At 60.1% G+C, this 18154-nt stretch overlaps 1 protein-coding gene across 2 annotated transcripts; it reads left to right on the top strand.

The window, feature by feature from the left end:
• The first annotated feature begins 227 nt into the window (after positions 1-227).
• On the top strand, positions 228-15961 carry GRK6 (G protein-coupled receptor kinase 6). Of its 2 annotated transcripts, none has more exons than XM_063169011.1 (16): positions 228-308; positions 3653-3748; positions 6226-6338; positions 6620-6697; positions 6899-6999; positions 8211-8303; positions 8558-8621; positions 9188-9328; positions 9992-10182; positions 10922-10959; positions 11096-11185; positions 11279-11487; positions 12254-12391; positions 12604-12741; positions 12881-13015; positions 14543-15961. In XM_063169011.1, exons 1-16 carry the CDS (start codon positions 257-259, stop codon positions 14591-14593), a joined length of 1728 nt encoding a protein of 575 aa, XP_063025081.1. In that variant the 5' UTR covers positions 228-256; the 3' UTR covers positions 14594-15961. The 2 variants fall into 2 exon arrangements, with proteins under 2 accessions (XP_063025081.1, XP_063025082.1); XM_063169012.1 differs by having other exon boundaries at positions 13790-15961.
• Positions 15962-18154: the final 2193 nt, after the last annotated feature.

The following is an 18154-nucleotide window of genomic DNA, read 5'->3' as shown; positions in this document are numbered from 1 at the left end:
CGCCGGATGACGTCACCACTCTAGCCCCGCCCCGCCCGCCGCACCTCGCGGGACCTACTGGAGGGCGGCGGTGCTGCGGAGGGGGCGGGGCTTCCTGAAGGGGCGGACCAATGGGAGCGCGGCGCGGGAGGAGCGAGGGCAGGCATTGGCCGGCCGGGGCGCCGGGGGCGGGGCGCGGCGGCGGCGGCGGGGGGCGGCGGGCGCGGGCCGAGCGCGGGGAGCGGAGCCGGCGGGAGGCGGCGGCGCCCGCGGGCCCATGGAGCTGGAGAACATCGTCGCCAACACCGTCCTGCTCAAGGCCCGCGAAGGTGAGCGGAGCTGGGTACCGGAGCTGGCGGGGCGGCAGGCCCGGGCTGCGGGCCCCGGTGGTGCCGCCCCGGGGCTCGGCCGGGGCGGTCCCTCCCGGGGCATCGCGGCCTTGGCGGGGAGCGGGGAGGTGGCGGCGCGGCCTGGGCACAGGCATTCGGCTCGCCCGTCCGGTGCTGTGCTCGCCCCGGGGGTGCTGCGCTCCGTCCCGGGCGGCCTCGCCGCCTCCCCGGTGCAGATCGCCCCATTCACGTCCCGCCGTGCCCGCTCCGGGGCTGCTCCAGCTCCCCTGGCACAGCGGACAGGCAACTTTGGGTGCCGTAGGAGGAAAAAAAAGTTAATTTCAGTCCGGTAAATGCTGCTTCCCACACACGGGCCGATCCCGAAACTGCGGCGGGGAGCCCCGCCCGTCCCGTCCCGTCCCGTCCGCCGCCTTCACAGCAGCCCCGGCCCCATTGCGGGGCTTTGTCCCGGGGCTCTGTCCCGGCCCCATTGCGGGGCTCCCGGGCTCTGCACGGCCCCATTGCGGGGCTCCCGGGGCTCTGTCCCGGCCCCATTGCGGGGCTCCCGGGGCTCTGTCCCGGCCCATTGCGGGGCTCCCGGGGCTCTGCCCCGGCCCCATTGCGGGGCTCCCGGGGCTCTGTCCCGGCCCCATTGCGGGGCTCCCCGGGCTCTGTCCCGGCCCCATTGCGGGGCTCCCGGGCTCTGTCCCGGCCCCATTGCGGGGCTCCCCGGGCTCTGTCCCGGCCCCATTGCGGGGCTCCCGGGGCTCTGTCCCGGCCCCATTGCGGGGCTCCCCGGGCTCTGTCCCGGCCCATTGCGGGGCTCCCGGGGCTCTGTCCCGGCCCCATTGCGGGGCTCCCGGGCTCTGTCCCGGCCCATTGCGGGGCTCCCGGGCTCTGCACAGCCCCATTGCGGGGCTCCCGGAGCTCTGCTCAGCCCCAGCGCTCCCGCTGCTCCGGGCCACGCTGAATTCCAGCCACTGTGCAGGATGTCCTGAAGATGTAGGGGAGCAGCCCCAGGAGGGGATGGGATGTCTCACACAGGAACCTGGTCCTTTGCACAGAAGATCCGCTCCGGCCGGGCATCGATGAGTTCATTAAATCCCATTTGTGCCGGGGAAACACGGTCCCCCCCTGCCCCGTGGGGTGCAGTTGGCCAGACCGAGCCATGCTGGAGCCTGAGAGAGCCGCTGAAATCCAGTTAGAGCGCTTTGGAGATTAGATTTGTGGGAGCAAAAAGCAGCGAAATTAAATTTGCACGGGCAGAAGCACTTCCAAGCTGCTTTAGAACCAGGCTAAGTGTAAGTACTCCTGGCACAGTGACCATGGTGGACCGTGACGTTTGGGTTCATCATGACGAGGTTTGGTTCATAACCAAGCAGCAGGGTTTGGTTCAGGAAGCAGCAGGGTTTGTGACCTCCAGGCATGGGGCCAGCTCCATACGGAGTGACCCAGAGAGAGAGCGGCTCCTGTGGTGCCCTTGGGGAGTGGAGTTTTGGCACTGATGCAGCACGAGGTGCTGGCCGGCTGCTGCTCCTGTTTGCAGTCTGCAGGCAGGAACAGCCCAGTGTCACCCTTGTGCCAGGTGGTTCTGGGGCCGTGAGAGCCACAGGTGGCCGTGCTGCCTGTCCGTGGTGGCCACTGGGGTAAGCTCAGACAGCTCCTGTGACAGGACAGAGCTGCTTTGCAGGCCAGAACCAACAGGGCTGGGTTCTTAGCTCCAGCCCAGCCTTTTTGAAGCTTCCTAGGTTGGTGTGGGAGTGCAGAGCTGAGCTGGAGTGTGCTATGGGGCTGCTGACAACCGACCACGGCATGACCATGCCCTGTGTTTGGTGTGGCCCAGGGAATTGAAGGATCCCCGTCTGCCTTGCCCTGACAGAGGGACAACAGACCAGCTCTCATCCACCACCCAGCCCTGAAGCTTGCTCCTGCTGAGCTCTGGGTGGAAGCAGCTCACTCCTTGCCCCATCCCCAGGCCAGGGGTGCTGGAGGTGGCTGTGCAGGAGCCCAGCTCCCCTCTGCAGTGCTGGGAGGGCGGGGGAGAACCGCTGGAGCCTCCTTTCAAAGCAAACAACTCAAGGAAATGCAACCTCCGGGTGCCGTGGGGCTCTGCTCTGCCTCTCCTTGAGCTCTCTTGGGGTGAGAATGGCCTGTCCTCCCCTGCCCTGGTGTCGCTGCCCCCATCCGCCGCATTGTGGCTGACACGAAGGTGTCTGCGCCGCTGGTTTCTTCCAGCCCTGCTCACCCTTGAGTCACTTCCTTCCTGAGTTTGTACAATCGTGCGGCCCAGCTGCTGCTGCTGCTGCTGCTGCTGCTGCTGCGGGGCAGATGCAGTGCAGGGACCCTCGGCGTGCCAGGGGCTCGGACCTGGGGCTGGAACCACCTGGGAATGACCAGGACGGCCCCATCCCACCTGGTTCTCCGTGTTGTGTCTGGGGTTTGGGGCTGAACTGCATCTGCAGTGGAGGAAAGTGTTATGAGTGTGTTTCTCAAGAGCTGATAAATTATGTTCAACCCCCGTGTGATTTCAGAAGGCCGGGCCTTGAGCCCAACTCTTGGCCCGACCACTTTGGAAGGGTGATTTAATGAATTTCCAAACAGAGGTGGGAAATTGTGTGTGTTGGCACTGGGAGAGCAATCCCTGGAGGTTGGCTGATCTCAGCAATCGGTACTGAGTGCTTGCTATGATGTAAATTTTTTGGTCTATCTAGAAGCTTTCCCACCATTGGGAAAGCTTTGCTGGGCATTGACTCCAGCAGCTGAAGCTGAGGTAATACCTGGTTCTTGGATCTGGATTTTCTGAGGCTGGCTTATCTCTGGAGAGAGGTGGGAGTGTCCCCACTTCAGAGGTGGGAAACTGAAGCGATGAGCCCCAGGCAATGTAGCGAGTTGTCTGTGGAGGCAGGATTAGAGCAGGAATTCCTGTCTCCCAGCTTCATGTCCTCCATGTGAGAGCCCCTCCCTGGAGTAGGCAATCAGTCTGGAATGAGTAGGTGGCATTACAGCAGCACGAAGAGTTTCACACCAAGCAAGGCATGGCCTGGAGGGGTGATTGGCTATGCAGAGGTGCTGGGGACAGGCCTGGGAGCCAGGAACTGCTGTGGCTGTGGACACTGGTGGGATTGTCCCATCATGAAAGGTCTTCAAGTTCGTGTTTGGGATTTGTTCAGCAGCCAGAGGTTGGTCTGTCCATTTCCAACCGAGGCTCCAACACTTTGGTCCCACCAGGAGATGGTGTCACCACGTCATTCTTGTTTTCCTTGCCTGGACTTGGAGGCAAGGCTAGGGTGCAGCCAGACACCTTTGCTTCCTGACTCATGGTATTGATTTTGTGTGCCCTGCAGGTGGTGGAGGAAACAGGAAAGGCAAGAGCAAGAAATGGCGCCAGATGCTGCAGTTCCCCCACATCAGCCTCTGCGAGGACCTTCGGCAGAGCCTGGGTGAGATGCAGGGCTGGGTGGGAGGTGTGCACCCCAAGCTGAGTGTCAGGGACGTACAACAGGGCAAATCCCAGCCAGGATTACTTGGAGTGCAGAGTGTAGGGAGGAAATAAGGGTTGGGTAAGTGGCTGATGATGTAGCCATACACCTGCAAGGCTGTGATGAGCTTCACTAGGGGAGCATCACCTTCTGTGTCAAACAGACCTGTTCCATGCTGCAGGGTTTTGGAGTGTCACTCTGGGGTGCCTTTGCAAAAATAACAAAAGTCCTGCTAACATTCTCTGTTCTCCCTGCCTGGATTCAGCTCAGCTCCATAGACCTCAGCTTCTAACGTTCAAGCAGTAAACATGGGTTCTTGCTGTGTGGAGTGGATGAGAACTGGCGTTGAGCAGGGCTTGGCCTGTCATTTTCAGTCTGTACTTTGTACTCTTCATGGTTTTAATGTTGTTTGTGCAGCAGGCTTGGTCCTGAGATCATGTGAAATTGTTTTGGGGCACAGAGGATGCAAGTGCTTTGCTTCCTGGGAAGAGGAGAGCTTGTTTAAGTTTTCAGTCTGGATTCAGCTGCCAGCTGGAGAGTGGCACAGCGCTGGCCTTGTTTCAGAGCCAGTGCCACTGAAACCAATGGGTTTGGGAGGTTTCTGCAGCTCAAATTCCCAGTTCTGCCCTGCCCAGGTTTTCCAGTCCTGGCAGTCCTTTGGGCCCCATGGAACTGTGGTGCTTGGAGAACCTCAACCTCACCCATCCACACTGTAACCCTCAAGTTCACAGCAGCCCAGTGCAGGCTGTCCCCACCTCCCTCTGCCACACAACCTGTGCACCATCTCTTGGAGCTGGCTTCACGGCCAGAGTGACTGTGTGGTGACTCCAGCCTTGGATTTGCTGCCTCTCTGGAGCAAGGTCTCAGTTCTGAACAGGGCTTGGGCTTGGGCTCTCCTTGCAGCTCCCATCTTGACCATCCAAATCCCTTCTTTGACTTGCAATGCCCTCAGCAGAACTTTCCCTGAGCTTTGGTGCACCCTGTGCCTGCAGCCACCCTTCCTGTGGCTGTCATGATGTTTTCCAGCCCTGAACTTAACCCATTTGCCAGCGCTGAGTGCTGGTGGTCTGTGTGTGCTGTCCTGCTATCTGGGACAGTGACCTTGTGAAGATTTGGGAAGCAAGTCCCTCTCAGCCAGTGGCTGTCAGCATCAGTGTCTCACTTCCCCTTGGAGAGGCACGTGAGAAGTGCTCTGACCCAGGTGCCAGCAGTTTCTCTTGGTTTTCCCATGGTAGAGATGACCCTGTTCCTTGTGCTTGGGCACTCTTTGGCCGGGGTGTCATTCTTTCCACCTCACAGTCTCTGGAAAGGCGTTTCTTTCCTATTCCAGAGTCTTGGCAGGACTGTGGGCACGGTGGGCTGGTTGCCCATTGCAGAATTAAGCTTTTTGTGCCCTGACCACAGGGAGTAACCTCGTGTGGGCCTGGGCAGCGAGCAGGGCAGCTGAAAGCTTCTGATCTCGCCGACAGCAGATTCAGGTCCTCCCCAGCTGAAGGGAACTCCTTCCCCTGCAGACACAAGGAAACCGGCTGGTGCTGTGGAGCTGGTGAGGCCACCTCCTCCCCCAGCACAGCCTGCCTGGCTCTGCACTCTCCTGCACCCTCAGGAAGCTGCAGCTTCCTCGAGAGAAACTGCTGCACAGGGAGGGGAGGGCTGGGAGTACCCAGCGCTGGGATCCCCTGGGCAGCTGCACATCTGCTCTGCAGGCAGCCCTGGTGGCAGTGGCTGTCACAGAAATGAGTTCTGGCCTGGGATCAGACGTCTCTTGAGTGGAAGGGGAGGAAGAAAGCAGAGAACTGGAAGTGCTCTGGATAGTCAAAGGCGTTTGTGCGTGGGCTGCCAGAGTTCAGAGAGGGGTAGGAGGAATCCGCAAGAGTTGATGGACGAGCAAGTGGCTGTCCCATGGAGAGGGGAGTTCTGACTGCTGTGTGCACATCAGCAAGGCATCTGTGGGAGTGGGGCCTCCCATTTTGATGCTGCTGCTTCCAGCAGGGCCTTTGGGAACACAAGTGGTTTGAAGGAGTCATCAGAACAACTCTTGGCTTGGAAGATCCGCCTTGAGATAAGCTTGGTGTGCTCTTCATGTTCCAAGGAAAGTTGTGTGGCTGGAGTAGTTGGTTGATCTCTATGGAGAGAGGAGAGAGCTGATCAGCTGATCAGAGGCAAGCAGCTGATATGGAGGTCCTTTGGTAGGAACAAGAGGTTCAGGCTGAACAGAGCACCAGGTCAATCCTCTTTCAGGGAAGAGCATCTTCCATAGGGGAACATAAAACCTCAGCAGTGTCCCTTGTCCCACTGGGTGCGCTTCACTCTCCTGGGAGTCTCAGGCTGGTGGCACCTGTCAGCAGCCCAGCTGAGGAGTCACAGTACCCCCAGCACTGCCTGGGCTGGGACTGCTCCTTTGGGGTTTGTTGGGGTGACCTTGCCCTCGTTTGCAGAGCGGGACTACCAGAGCCTGTGCGAGAAGCAGCCCATCGGGCACATGCTGTTCCGGCAGTTCTGCGAGACGCGCCCCGAGCTCGCGCGCTGCGTCAAGTTCCTGGATGCTGTGGTAAGAGCAGAGCCCACCAGGCTTCACTGGGGGAGACAGGGATGTTCCTGACACCCTGGGCATGAACTGGTTGGCGGGGTACTCCTGGGCAGTAGGATTTTCCTGTAAGAAGAACCCATGAGTCAGAGCCCAGATAGGGCTGGGCCTTTTGCTTTGAGAGATGTTTGCTAGAGATCTGGTTTTCAAGGAAAGTATGGGAAACTTTGGACAGAGAGTGTAGCTGCTCCACAGCTGTTGCCCAGTAGCAAGGCTGAAACTGCCCCTCACACTGCTCTCTCCAGGCAGGGTACGAAGTGGCTCCAGATGAGAAGAGGAAGGAATGTGGGCAGCACCTGATTGAAAAGTACTTGAAGCCAAACGTAAGTAAGAGGGTTGTGTTTGCTGCCTGTGAGGGTAGAACAGTTGGAAAGCCAACAGCTGACATTGCCCATGTCCTGCCACAGCCAGCATGCTGAGCCACCCCACCACCTCACAAGCTGCCACACTGCTTTGCCCACTGACCCTTAAGCAGGACCCTTGTGCTCTGCTCCCTATGTCTGACTCCATCCCTTTGTCCCCAGAGTGAGGACCACGTGCCTGAAGTTCCCTCACAACTGGTGGATGCCTGTTGTGAGAGGCTGGAGCAGGAACCTTCCAAGGAGCTCTTCAAGGAATGCACTAAGTAAGTTGGAGGGCTGGGCTGTGCCTGCAGGTCACACATGGCACGGGGATGATCTGCAGCTGACTCACCTTGTGCCCCTGGTCCCTTGCTCTGGGAGAGTGAGAGCTGCTGCTGAGGCTGGGGCCTGGGGAGTTTTGGGCCAGCAGTTTGCAGCCCAGCTCCAGGAAAGCAAGCACAAGGATATCTTGTGCTCTGGGAACCACAAGCTGCTGCAGAAACCTCTGTCAGTCTTCCCAGCTGGAGCTGCCATTTGGGAAGACCCTGTACCAATGCTACGCCCAGTGTTGTGCCAGAATCTTGTAGGCTCCTGCCGAGCTGAGCCCACAGCTGCAGTGTGAGCCAGCTGTCCTGTCCTGCCTGTGCAGCAGTGGCTGGTGTGGTTGGGTCACTCTGGCTGTTCTGCAGGGCTCTAAGGTCACCTCTGTTCCCATCACAGAGGCAGTGGCCGAGGTCCCGGCTCCGGGTGTGAAGCGGAAGCTCTTGGGCAAGCCAGGCTTGCAGCTCACCCCTCCCTGCACAGTAGCTGGAGTTGTTGCCTCACTGAGAGCAGGGCTGTGGCAACACGTTTGCTGCAGTCTTCTGGGGAGCGTTAGCTCGGTGTGTGGTAACCAGGGCCGTGTCTGAATGCAGAGCCTCCGGGCTGGGCCCTGCCTGCTCTTGGCAGGCTCTGAAAGGGGAGAGCCCATCCGCTCTCCTTGGTGCGTGCTCCCAGGCTAGACACTGTGTCTGAGGCTCCTCGCTCCGCTGGGCAGCCCTGGCACAGCTCTCCAAGGCAGTTAGCTCGTTGGAGCAGGATCCCCTGTGGCCTTTTGTGCTGGATACTCACTGACAGTGAACAGCTCAGCGCCTGCTGCTGAATGTTGCTGGCAGCTGATTACAGCCTGTGTGCACGTTTGCCCTGTGAGCAGAGGGGCAGTTCCAGGGTCCCATTGTCCCCCTTTGTCCTGCAGCCCTGGCTGGTGCCAAGAGGCCACGATTAGCAGTGCCAGCAGGGCCCCAGGGTGCTGCATTTGTCACAGTGGTACCTCCAACGCACCTCCCTTTGCACCAGGCTCGGCATGGAGCGGGGCTGTGGGGGGGATTCTGCACCAGGCTGGGTGAAGGATGGCAGAGTCTTTTGGGGCTGTTCACCTCCTCTTTCCTCGGGCTGCTGGCTGTTTCCAGGGCTGTGACCAGCTCTCAGGAACCATGCTGGCTCTGCTCTCTCCTAGGCTTATCCACGACTACCTGAGCGTGGCTCCCTTTGCCGACTACCTCGACAGCTTGTACTTCAACCGCTTCCTGCAGTGGAAATGGCTGGAAAGGTAACGCTGCCCTCCCCTCTGGGGAACCTGCACCCTCCTCGCACAGTCTCCCTGAGGGCTCCCTAGGGCTCCTTCCCATGCTGGGCCCTGGCAGGAGCCAAGAGCCTGGCCTTTACTGGCACCAGCAGCAGCCTCAGCCTCGTGGGGAGGCAAGGCTGGGTTGGGCAGGGGTTTGGGGTGAGCCACAGTCTGTCAGGCCAGGGCATGGAGCCCTCTCACTGCCGCATCTCACTCTGGTTTCCTTTCCCTCACAGGCAGCCAGTGACCAAAAACACTTTCCGCCAGTACCGCGTGCTGGGTAAGGGCGGTTTTGGGGAGGTGAGTAACCACTGCTTCCTCTGCACTCAGGGCACCAGGCAGCCCCATTGCCTGATCCAGAGGCACATCTGGGCTGGCCATCAGGGTGCCACCAGCTGCTCCAGCACCTGGAGGCAGGTGCTGCTGGCTGTGGGGCTCTGTGCTGGGCTGTGTTTTGGGCCTTGTGTGACCTGTCAGCCCTCTCTGAGAAGCAGGAGCTCACCTCTGTCCAGCTGCTGGAGGTGTGGGAGGGGCTGGGTGGGGTTGATAGCACGAGCCCTGTGGTGCCTACTGCTAACTGGGCAGTCAGGTCAGTTCCCTGTGTCTCATAGGGCAAACTGCACTCCTGAAAACTTCCTGCCAGGCTTCCTTCTGTTTATGGAGTGGCCTTCTGCCTTCCTATGCACCAGCCATGGTGCTGCTAAAGGTGTTTGAGGCATTAGAACTGGCTCTTGCTTCTCTGTAACATCTGGAGCAGCTGTCACTGTCACTTTGCTTTGACAATGAGCTTCTTTGCCTTCCTGTGCCCCTTCCTGAGAGCAGAACCTCTGGAAAAGGGAAGATGCTGAGCCTTGTCCTCCCTCCAGGTGTGTGCCTGCCAGGTGCGTGCCACAGGGAAGATGTATGCCTGCAAGAAACTGGAGAAGAAAAGGATCAAAAAGAGGAAGGGAGAAGCCATGGCCCTGAATGAAAAACAGATCCTGGAAAAAGTGAACAGTAGGTTTGTAGTAAGTACATAGGAATTGCTCTCACTTCGCTGCAATGCTGGATTCTTCCTCCAACCAGCCAGCCTGGCCCCTCTGTGCTCCTCACCTGCTGTGGAGAGGCAGGAGCAGGCTCTGCCCACGGTGCAGGGTCCTGGTGGCTGCACATCTCTCACAAGGCTGGGGTGTGGCAGGACCTTTACTGCCTCCATAACATGCTGTGAATGCCCCCAGAGTCAGCCCCAAACACCCATCTGGGGGCATTGTGACTTTTGGGGCACGAGTAAACAGTGAGAACTGTCTCTCCAGACAGTGATCTGGGGAGGAGCCCAGCCCTGAGCTGTGTGATTGGGAGCTCTGCCTTGGTGCACTGAGGTGTGGAAAGCTGAGCCTCCCTTTGCAGAGGGTTCATCAGATGAACCCCAGTGTTGCTGTTGAGTGCTGCCTGCCCATGGGGAAAAGCAGCTTTGTCTTGGGGAAAGTGTCCTACCTGAGGAGAGCTGGGGGTGTGCTGGGACTGCTGGGTGCTGCCATGTCCTCCCTGGGTTTGCACAGTTCCTCCTGTGCTGGCAAAGGCCCAGCCCTGAGCCTGTGAGTGGCTGCTTGGGTGGCAAAGTGTCCGAGGCAGTGTGGGCACCTCCCTGTTCCAGCTGTGTCTTCTAACAGCCTTTCTGCCCTGAATTGCAGGTGAGCTTAGCCTATGCATATGAAACTAAAGATGCTCTCTGCCTAGTGCTGACCCTCATGAATGGAGGGGACCTCAAGTTCCATATCTACCACATGGGAGAGGCTGGTTTCGAGGAGCCCAGGGCAGCTTTCTATGCTGCTGAGATCTGCTGTGGCCTGGAGGACTTGCACCAGGAGAGGATTGTGTACAGGTGTGTGCTGCCTGGCCCCTGCTGGGAGAGCTTGTAGGGCCTGCAGCAGCAAGAGGGTTCCTGCTGCTCTCACCAGCCCAGCTGGGTCAACAAAATAACCTCAGGCTTGAAAGCAGCACAGAGCTGAGTGAGAGGAATCGGGAACAGAAAGCTGATCTTGTGGGAGAAAGGGAGACCTTAGCTTGGCTTCCTTGTGCTGGTAAATGATCGCCAAGAACAGGATGTGATCGTGCTGTGAATGGCTCAGGGCAGGCACTGAGCTCCCTGGGCAGTATTGACACTAGAACAAAGGAGGGTAGGCTGCCCCAACGTGCTCAAGAGCTGGGGAGGAGGGAAAACAAGTGGATTGACTGTACTCACAGGGGCGTGATGCAGTGTTAGGATAGCATGGCTAAACACTGGCCAGGAAGTCCCTTCTGGTCCTTCCTTGCCCTGGGGCAGGATAAGCAGAGAAGCCTCTGCTCCATACTGAGTTCTGCACCTGCAAAGAGGGAGCCATCCTCAGGCTCAGTGCAGAGGGTTGAAGGTTGTTGTGTTCCACCTCTCTGGCCAGGAGGGGAGAGCTTGCAGGGTCAGCTCTGGGACAGAGGGTGAGGGGAAGGTTATCTGTGTGCCTGAGGCAGGGGCATTGCATCCTGAAGTTGCTTATCCTTATCTGTGACTTGTTGAGATGTGGCTGTTGTTCGTGTCCTTTGCTTTGACAACAGGCTTCTTGCTAATCAAGTCCCTTCCATCCTAGGGACCTGAAGCCAGAGAACATATTACTGGATGACCATGGTGAGTGCAGGGGCAAGAGGAGCTGTGAGCCTGAGGTTTTCTTACTCTGCTTGAACCAGGGTTACCCCGTGTTTTTGGCAGCTTCAAACACTGCCCCATGGCTTTCTCCTGTTAACTTGTCCCCTCCTCTGTGCAGGGCACATCCGTATCTCAGACCTGGGACTGGCTGTGCATGTGCCAGAGGGCCAAACAATCAAGGGCCGGGTGGGGACAGTTGGCTACATGGGTAAGTGACCCTGCTTTAACCAAAAAGTGGTTCCAAAGCTGTGCTGTCCCTGCCCTCACCCATCCCTCACCCATCCCTCACCCTGCCCCGCAGCTCCGGAGGTGGTGAAGAACGAGCGCTACACGTTCAGCCCGGACTGGTGGGCTCTGGGCTGCCTGGTGTACGAGATGATCGAGGGCCAGTCCCCCTTCCAGCAGCGCAAGAAGAAGATCAAGAGGGAGGAGGTGGAGCGCCTGGTGAAGGAGGTGCAGGAGGAGTACTCGGAGAAGTTCTCGCCCTGCGCCCGCTCCCTCTGCACCATGGTATGTATGGCTGTGCAGCCCTGTCCCTTCCTTCTGCACCATGGTGTGGCTGTGCAGCCCTGTCCCTTCCTTCTGCACCATGGTGTGGCTGTGCAGCCCTGTCCCTTCCTTCTGCACCATGGTATGTATGGCTGTGCAGCCCTGTCCCTTCCCTCTGCACCATGGTGTGGCTGTGCAGCCCTGTCCCTTCCTTCTGCACCATGGTGTGGCTGTGCAGCCCTGTCCCTTCCTTCTGCACCATGGTATGTATGGCTGTGCAGCCCTGTCCCTTCCCTCTGCACCATGGTGTGGCTGTGCAGCCCTGTCCCTTCACTCCCTCTGCACCATGGTATGTATGGCTGTGCAGCCCTGTCCCTTCACTGCACCATGGTATGTATGGCTGTGCAGCCCTGTCCCTTCACTCTCTGCACCATGGTGTGGCTGTGCAGCCCTGTCCCTTCACTGCACCATGGTGTGGCTGTGCAGCTCTGTCCCTTCCTTCTGCACCATGCAGCCCTGTCACTCCCTCTGCACCATGGTATGGCTGTGCAGCCCTGTCCCTTCACTCCCACCACTCCTGTGCATGCAGCAGCAAGACACTGGGGCTTCTCCCTCCAGCAGCTTCCCTTGGTTCTGATGAGGCAGCACAGGAGACTTCAAAGTGCCTTCGTTCCTTGCCCAGCTGCCTGGCAGGCCTGTGCTCTCCCTAGAGCACACTGCAGGAACCCAGGGCTGCTCCTGCACAGAGCACCCTTCACCCTGAACAACGATTTCCTTTGTGTCACAGCTCCTGTGCAAGGACCCCTTGGAGCGCCTGGGGTGCCGAGGAGCTGGGGCCAAGGAGGTGAAGGAACACCCTCTCTTCAAGCACCTCAACTTCAGGAGGCTGGAAGCTGGCATGCTGGACCCTCCCTTCAAGCCAGATGTAAGTGCCCATCTGTTCCTGACCTTGTCAAGGGAGGAGGGAGCCCTGGCATGGGGAGATGGGGCCCATCCCCTTCCCTGGAGCTGGCAGAACAGGGGTCCAGCAAGCTCTGGGCTGCAGGGAGAGGTGGCCTTGGCTTAGCCATGAGCAGCAGTTGGAGGTGGTGGCATCAAGGTGGAGCCTGGCATTAGAGCAATCTTTGTGCTGCATAGCCCCAGGCCATCTACTGCAAGGATGTGCTGGACATCGAGCAGTTCTCCACGGTGAAAGGGGTGGAGCTGGAGCCCACAGACAACGACTTTTACCAGAAGTTTGCTACAGGGAGTGTGCCCATTCCTTGGCAGAACGAGGTGGGTCTTTGCTCCTGCTTGTGCCCACCATGGCCAAGGACAGTGTCCCTGTGCTGTCCCCACTGCTCTCACGCTCTGCTGGGCCCTCGGTGATGGGCTCCATGTGGCAGTTGCTGCAGCCTCCTTTTCCCTCTTCCAGATGATCGAGACAGAGTGTTTTAAGGAGCTGAATGTCTTTAGCACAGATGGCACAGTGCCCCCAGACCTGGACTGGAAAGGGCAACCTTCTCCACAGCCCAAGAAAGGGTTACTCCAGCGCTTGTTCAGCAGACAGGTAAGGGTTTGCCCAGCATTTCCTCCCCAGCCAGTCTCCCAGCAACAGTGATCCTGCTCCTGCCTGTGCCAGGCAGGGCTGGCAGGGAGGTGGGCATGAGAGGGCAGTGAGCAGTCTCCCCTAGTGCTGGGTGGCCAGAGCCCAGAGCTTTCAGGGGCACCTGTGCAAGGAGCCCTTGTCTGGCTGGCACTCCCTGTGCTGGGGGAGTCAGGGGGGCTGGAAAGGAGTGTGCTGGCTAAACATGCTGGAGTCACCCAGGCAGAGAGATGCTGAAGACTATAAAATATTTAATCATCTCCCTTCTGACATGAATAATACCATCCCTGAACAAGTCCTTGCTCTTGGAATGGTCTGTCTGGGCTCCCCAGAGCACTTTGCCAGATCTTGAGCCAGGCAGAGAGCAGCTCTTTTGAGGGATGAGGAGAACAGAAACATCTTGCAGCTGCTGTGGGCTTGTTTGTCTGCCTGTTTCCTCTGCCTGGGACAGTCTTTGCCTTCTTTCCAGGCCTGGCAAAGCCTGGGCTGCTGCCTCAGCAGCTGTGTGCAGCTGTAGGACTCCAGCATGGTTGGCTGTGGATGCACTCAGCCACCTGGTGCTGACTCCTGCTCCTTGGCAAGCTCCGAGTTGTGCTTTGCAGTTCAGTGGGCTGCCCTAGCCAGAGCCAGCTCTGGGGATACCCAGCCCTTCCCCAGGCAGCCAGGACCTGCCAGAGGATGGGCAGCTGTTTGTAGAAGGGGTTGAGCTGTGATTTCCCACGTGTTTTCTCTTTCCAGAGGTGAGCAGTCACTCCTGGCTGCTCTGCTCAGGGAAATACCCGGTGGCCCACGGACATGGCAAGATCTGGGAAAGAGGAGTGTTATCCTTCAGTGCCTATTCCCTTCCCCTGGCAGAGCACAACCTGCTTGTTGTTCTAACTGCCCCCTGAGCCACTAATCCAGCATCCCTGCTCTTGCTGCCTTTGTGGGGGAGGCCTTGCCCTCAGCTTGAGCCAGAGTTGCCCCTGCACTGCCCCTGCACTGCTGGGAGTTCTGCTCCCAGGGGGCTCTGGGAAGTTCCCTTCACTCCTCTCCGGATGTCCGGGACACACAGAAGGGTTGAGAAACTGTGAAGGGTTTGGCATTGCCCCGTGCTCAGACTCCCATTTCAGCAGAAAGGGCTTCAGCTGCTCTCGTGGCCAGCTGAGCCCTGAGCGGGGCCGAGCGTCTGTGCTGGCACTGAGCTTGTGTCCCTGGGTGGCTGCAGTCCCTGGAGCCCAGCTTCTCACAGCTTCTGAGCTAGCCAGCTGTGTGCTCACCGGTCTGCCTGCCAGGGGCTGAACCTGTATGCAGCTGGACTGTTCTCTGCAGTCTGGGGGTCCCCTCCTGCCCCTTGCCTCCGTGTAACCCTCCTGCACACAGGCTGGGAGGGAACCTGGCCCATCCCTGCCAGAGGGCAGCTGTAGGCTGGGTTGTGTGACCATGCTCACCCTCTGCTTGCTGTGCTCCTCTCTCCCTCCCTCCTCCCTCCCCTTGCCCTTGTGACTTCAGGACTGTTGTGGAAACTGCAGCGACAGCGAGGAAGAGCCCACCCGGCTGTAGAGCACAGCTCATTCTCCAGCCCCCGGGACCCCCCGGCCTCTCCCGAGTGCCCAGCCTGAAGGACACGGTCGCAGTGGCCCCACAAGGTGGATTTGTTTACAGTTTTATACGTCTGCATGTGAAGACTGTGAGGATGATTCCAAGGCTGGCAGCCGCACACGACTCGGGGTTGAGGTGCCTCTGACCGCGGGCGAGCCCCGAGACAAACCCGGACGCTTCCAAATCTGCCCCTTGGGATGGTGCTGGTGCTGCTGCTGCTGCCCCAGGCCCAGGGAGGAGGGAGGGAGGGGTGGTGCCAGCGTGGGCCGAGGCCAGGCTGGAGCAGCTCTGCTGACACATTCCACAGTGCCCGAGTGGCACTGCAGGTTGGATGTATATTTATATATGTCGGTCTGTACATATCACATGTTGGTTTTTAGTCTATGGGTGGGGGCCTGCACTGCCCCCACCCTGTCACAGGCACAAATGTCCTCCTATGGGAGGAGTGACTGTCCCAGCTTTGTTCCAGGGAGTCCTGGACAGAGGCCTTCTGTGCCTTGAGGTGTCTAAATCATCTTTCCTGGACCTTTCTGGCCGTGCTGAGGTGTCCTGGCTCCAGCGGAGTCCATTGCTCAGCCTCGAGGCACAGGAAAGGGCTGTGCCAAAGCGTCCCCCATTGTGTCCTGGCAGCAGAGTGTCACTGCCTTGTCCTCGTGTCCCTGTCTGCTGGAGCCTGCTGCCTCCTGCCTCGTCTCACACGTGCTGCCAGCTCCAGGGAGCTGATCCCGAGCCCCTCTCCAGACCACTGGCACAGCTGGACACAGCCACTCCCAGCCCCTGCTGCTGCTGGGGCCACAGGGTTGGTCTGATCCTGGCACACTGCAGGGCGGTGGCAGCGCTGTTCCACCAGCTCTGTGCAGTCCAGAGGTGTGGCCGTCCCCAGGCCCAGCTCAGTGGTGGAGGAGCAGACACATTAAGGACTCTGCTCTCAGGGAGCAAAGCTGTGATAAAGGGAATGTCCCTCCCGGGGTCATGTGAAGCTGTGACCCAACAGTGAGTGGGCTGGGACCAGCTTAGTGTGTGTCCCCAGGGGCTCTGGGCAGCCAGCACAGCTCCTGCACCCACGGGCAGGAGCCCTCTGGGGAGCAGCGTGGGGATCAGCCCACCTCTCCATTCAGCTTGTCCTGTCCCCTCTTGTGTACACTTGTCCCAGCTGTGTCCTGAGCAATAACTTGTCCCCTCTGTGTGTGTGTGTGCACACGTGTGTGCGTGTGCTGCTGCCTCTGCTCATTCTGAGCCAGGCCCCCCCAGGGGGGCTGAGCACCTACTTGGACCTGTGGTATCATTTGCTTGCCTTGCACTAAAGTTGGAGAGTATTTAAATTTTTAACCTTTTGTTAAGTGTAAAGATTTGCTGTGCCTTGGATTGCTCTCATGTCATGGGGAGGTTGCTCTGGGCCATACAGGGTTGGTGGCTGTAAGAAGGGGAGTGGGGACCTTGTTTCTGGGCTGCCATGGGCTCTGCTGGTTCCTGTCCTGCAGGGAAGGGCTGGAGTTGCTCTCCAGGGCAAAAAGGCTGATGCTGGCTGAGCCCTGAGTCGCACAGATGACCCTCAGTGTCTTTGCTGCATATTTTGAGTCAGTGTCAGGGCATGACAGGTATGAGGCCTTGTGCTCTTGGGATGCTGTGGTCCCCTCTGGGACACATCCATCCCCAGCGCAGCCCCTCCTGGGCTGTCCCAGGTGTGCTGTGGGGCCAGCACAGAGTCCTGCTGCCCTCTGGTCATGCTGAATTACTGCTTCAGGGGGGCCACCATGAACGGGAACAGAGTGCTTCTCCTTAGCCCAAGGAACAGCCCCTCCAAGGGGACACCGTGCATGGTGACACGGGGTGAGGGTCACGGCGGTCACCAAGGGTGAGGCAGTCAAAGGGGGCAGCCTGGCGGGGGACACAGGGTGGGTTTGGGGCCCGGGGCTGGTGGCAGCGGTGACAGCCTCGTGCGCAGCGCGGGGGGGCCGCACGCAGCTGCACCGGGATGAGAATAGCAAGTGAGGCTGGGTAACCAGGGAACAGTTGCCATGGGAGCGGGCCGAGGAGGAGTTCTCACACTCAGAGGGGGCATCTTGGGGTAAAATCCAGGCATTTGCTGCAGCCGTGGAAGGAAGGAAGGAAGGCAGGCAGGGGGATGGGAATGCTTGGGCATTGCTGTTCCCAACGCACCAGGCAGGATGCTGGTGCTGCCCTCCTGGCACTGCCTGGGTCATGGCACCCTGGCACCAAGGTCCTGGGGCCACCAGCGTGTTCGTGTGTCTGTCACATGTTCAGGGTGGCTCTGGGGCAGAGCTGGAGTGTGAACAGAGCCGTGGCGAGCCCTGAGCAGGACAGGGAAGTGGCTCTGCATCTTTCCACCTGCCCAGTGGTGCTCCAGCACTTGGGGGGTGTCTCATCCCCATCCCTGTCTTTGATGGGTGTAGCAGCACGCAGGTGAGGGGATGCTGGTGTGTGTCCAGAGCTGGGGTGGGTGCATCTGGACCCTGTGGACACAGGAGAGCTGTGAGGGTCCTGAGCACTGCCCCGCGCTGTGGGGCTGTGGCAGCAGCTCCGCACACCATTTTCAGGGGTGAAGGATGCTCTCAGCTGTTGCCCTGGCAACGGCTCCTCCTCCAGCCCACCATGTGGCTCGGGGAGCGCTCCCCCGCCCGCCTCCCCCCGCTGCCGAGGGGAGAAGGGGAAGGGGAAGGGGAAGGCAGCTCCCGGCCCCCGGCGCTGGCGGGGCCGGAGGCCCGGCTCCCTTCACCCGCCCCTGCCCTGCCCTGAGGATGCCCGCGGGCCCCGCCGTGCCCCCCGTCCCTGCGGTCCCCATGCCTGAAGGGACCACCCCGGCCCCCCCGCATGGCCGCAGCCCCCTGCCCGCCCTGGGTGCTGCTGGGGCACCCGCACGAGCACCGAGCCGGCAGAGCCCGGCTGCCGTGGCCGCGCTGTGAGGTCGGATCGCAGGAGCTGAGTTCCAGCAAGGTGAGTCGGGGCCAGAGCCGAGGGGCCGGGGGACGCTGCGGCCCTGCTGCGGGCGGGGCGCTCGGGCCGGGCCGGACAGCGGAGCCGCCGTGCCCAGCTGCGGTGGAGAGGGCTGCCAGCGCCCGGAGTGCCCGGGTCACCCTGGCCGGGATGGAGGAAATCCTTGCGGGCGGCCCCCGGCGGAACAATGCGCCGTGTGTGCCGCCGCAGCGGGCGCCTGCCACCCTGCCCACGGGAGGAAACGGCGCCGGGGTCACGGCCTGCAGGGGCACCCACACCCATCACCCACCCGCAGCCGGCACATCTCCCCCAAGACCGCTCTGCCTCGCTCCTGGCACGGCCCAGGGCACAGCGAAGGGACGGCGGGACTCGACCCCAAGTTCGGTGCAGCCCGAAGGAGCCAGAGCGGTGTCCCATGGGGGCCACGACCACCGGCCGCAGTTACAGCAGAGAAGAGCTGTGACAAACACCCGATGGCAGTGCCGGGGGGAGCCCTAGCTCAGGGACAATTGCCAGTCCAGGCTGACGAGGGGTCTGCCTGGGGGTATGGCACCCAAGGGTGCGGGG

Source organism: Melospiza melodia, chromosome 14, assembly GCF_035770615.1.
Source record: "Melospiza melodia melodia isolate bMelMel2 chromosome 14, bMelMel2.pri, whole genome shotgun sequence".
NCBI lineage: Eukaryota > Metazoa > Chordata > Aves > Passeriformes > Passerellidae > Melospiza > Melospiza melodia.
The sequence above is the reverse complement of the archived record's forward strand: the minus strand, read 5'-3'. Positions and strand labels throughout refer to the sequence as shown.

Coding starts and splice junctions, on each gene's coding strand:
- GRK6 (XM_063169011.1), top strand. CDS start 257: ATGGAGCTGGAGAACATCGTCGCCAACACCGTCCTGCTCAAGGCCCGC. Junction 309..3,652: donor CCTGCTCAAGGCCCGCGAAG/GTGAGCGGAGCT, acceptor TGTGCCCTGCAG/GTGGTGGAGGAAACAGGAAA. Junction 8,622..9,187: donor GTAAGGGCGGTTTTGGGGAG/GTGAGTAACCAC, acceptor TCCTCCCTCCAG/GTGTGTGCCTGCCAGGTGCG.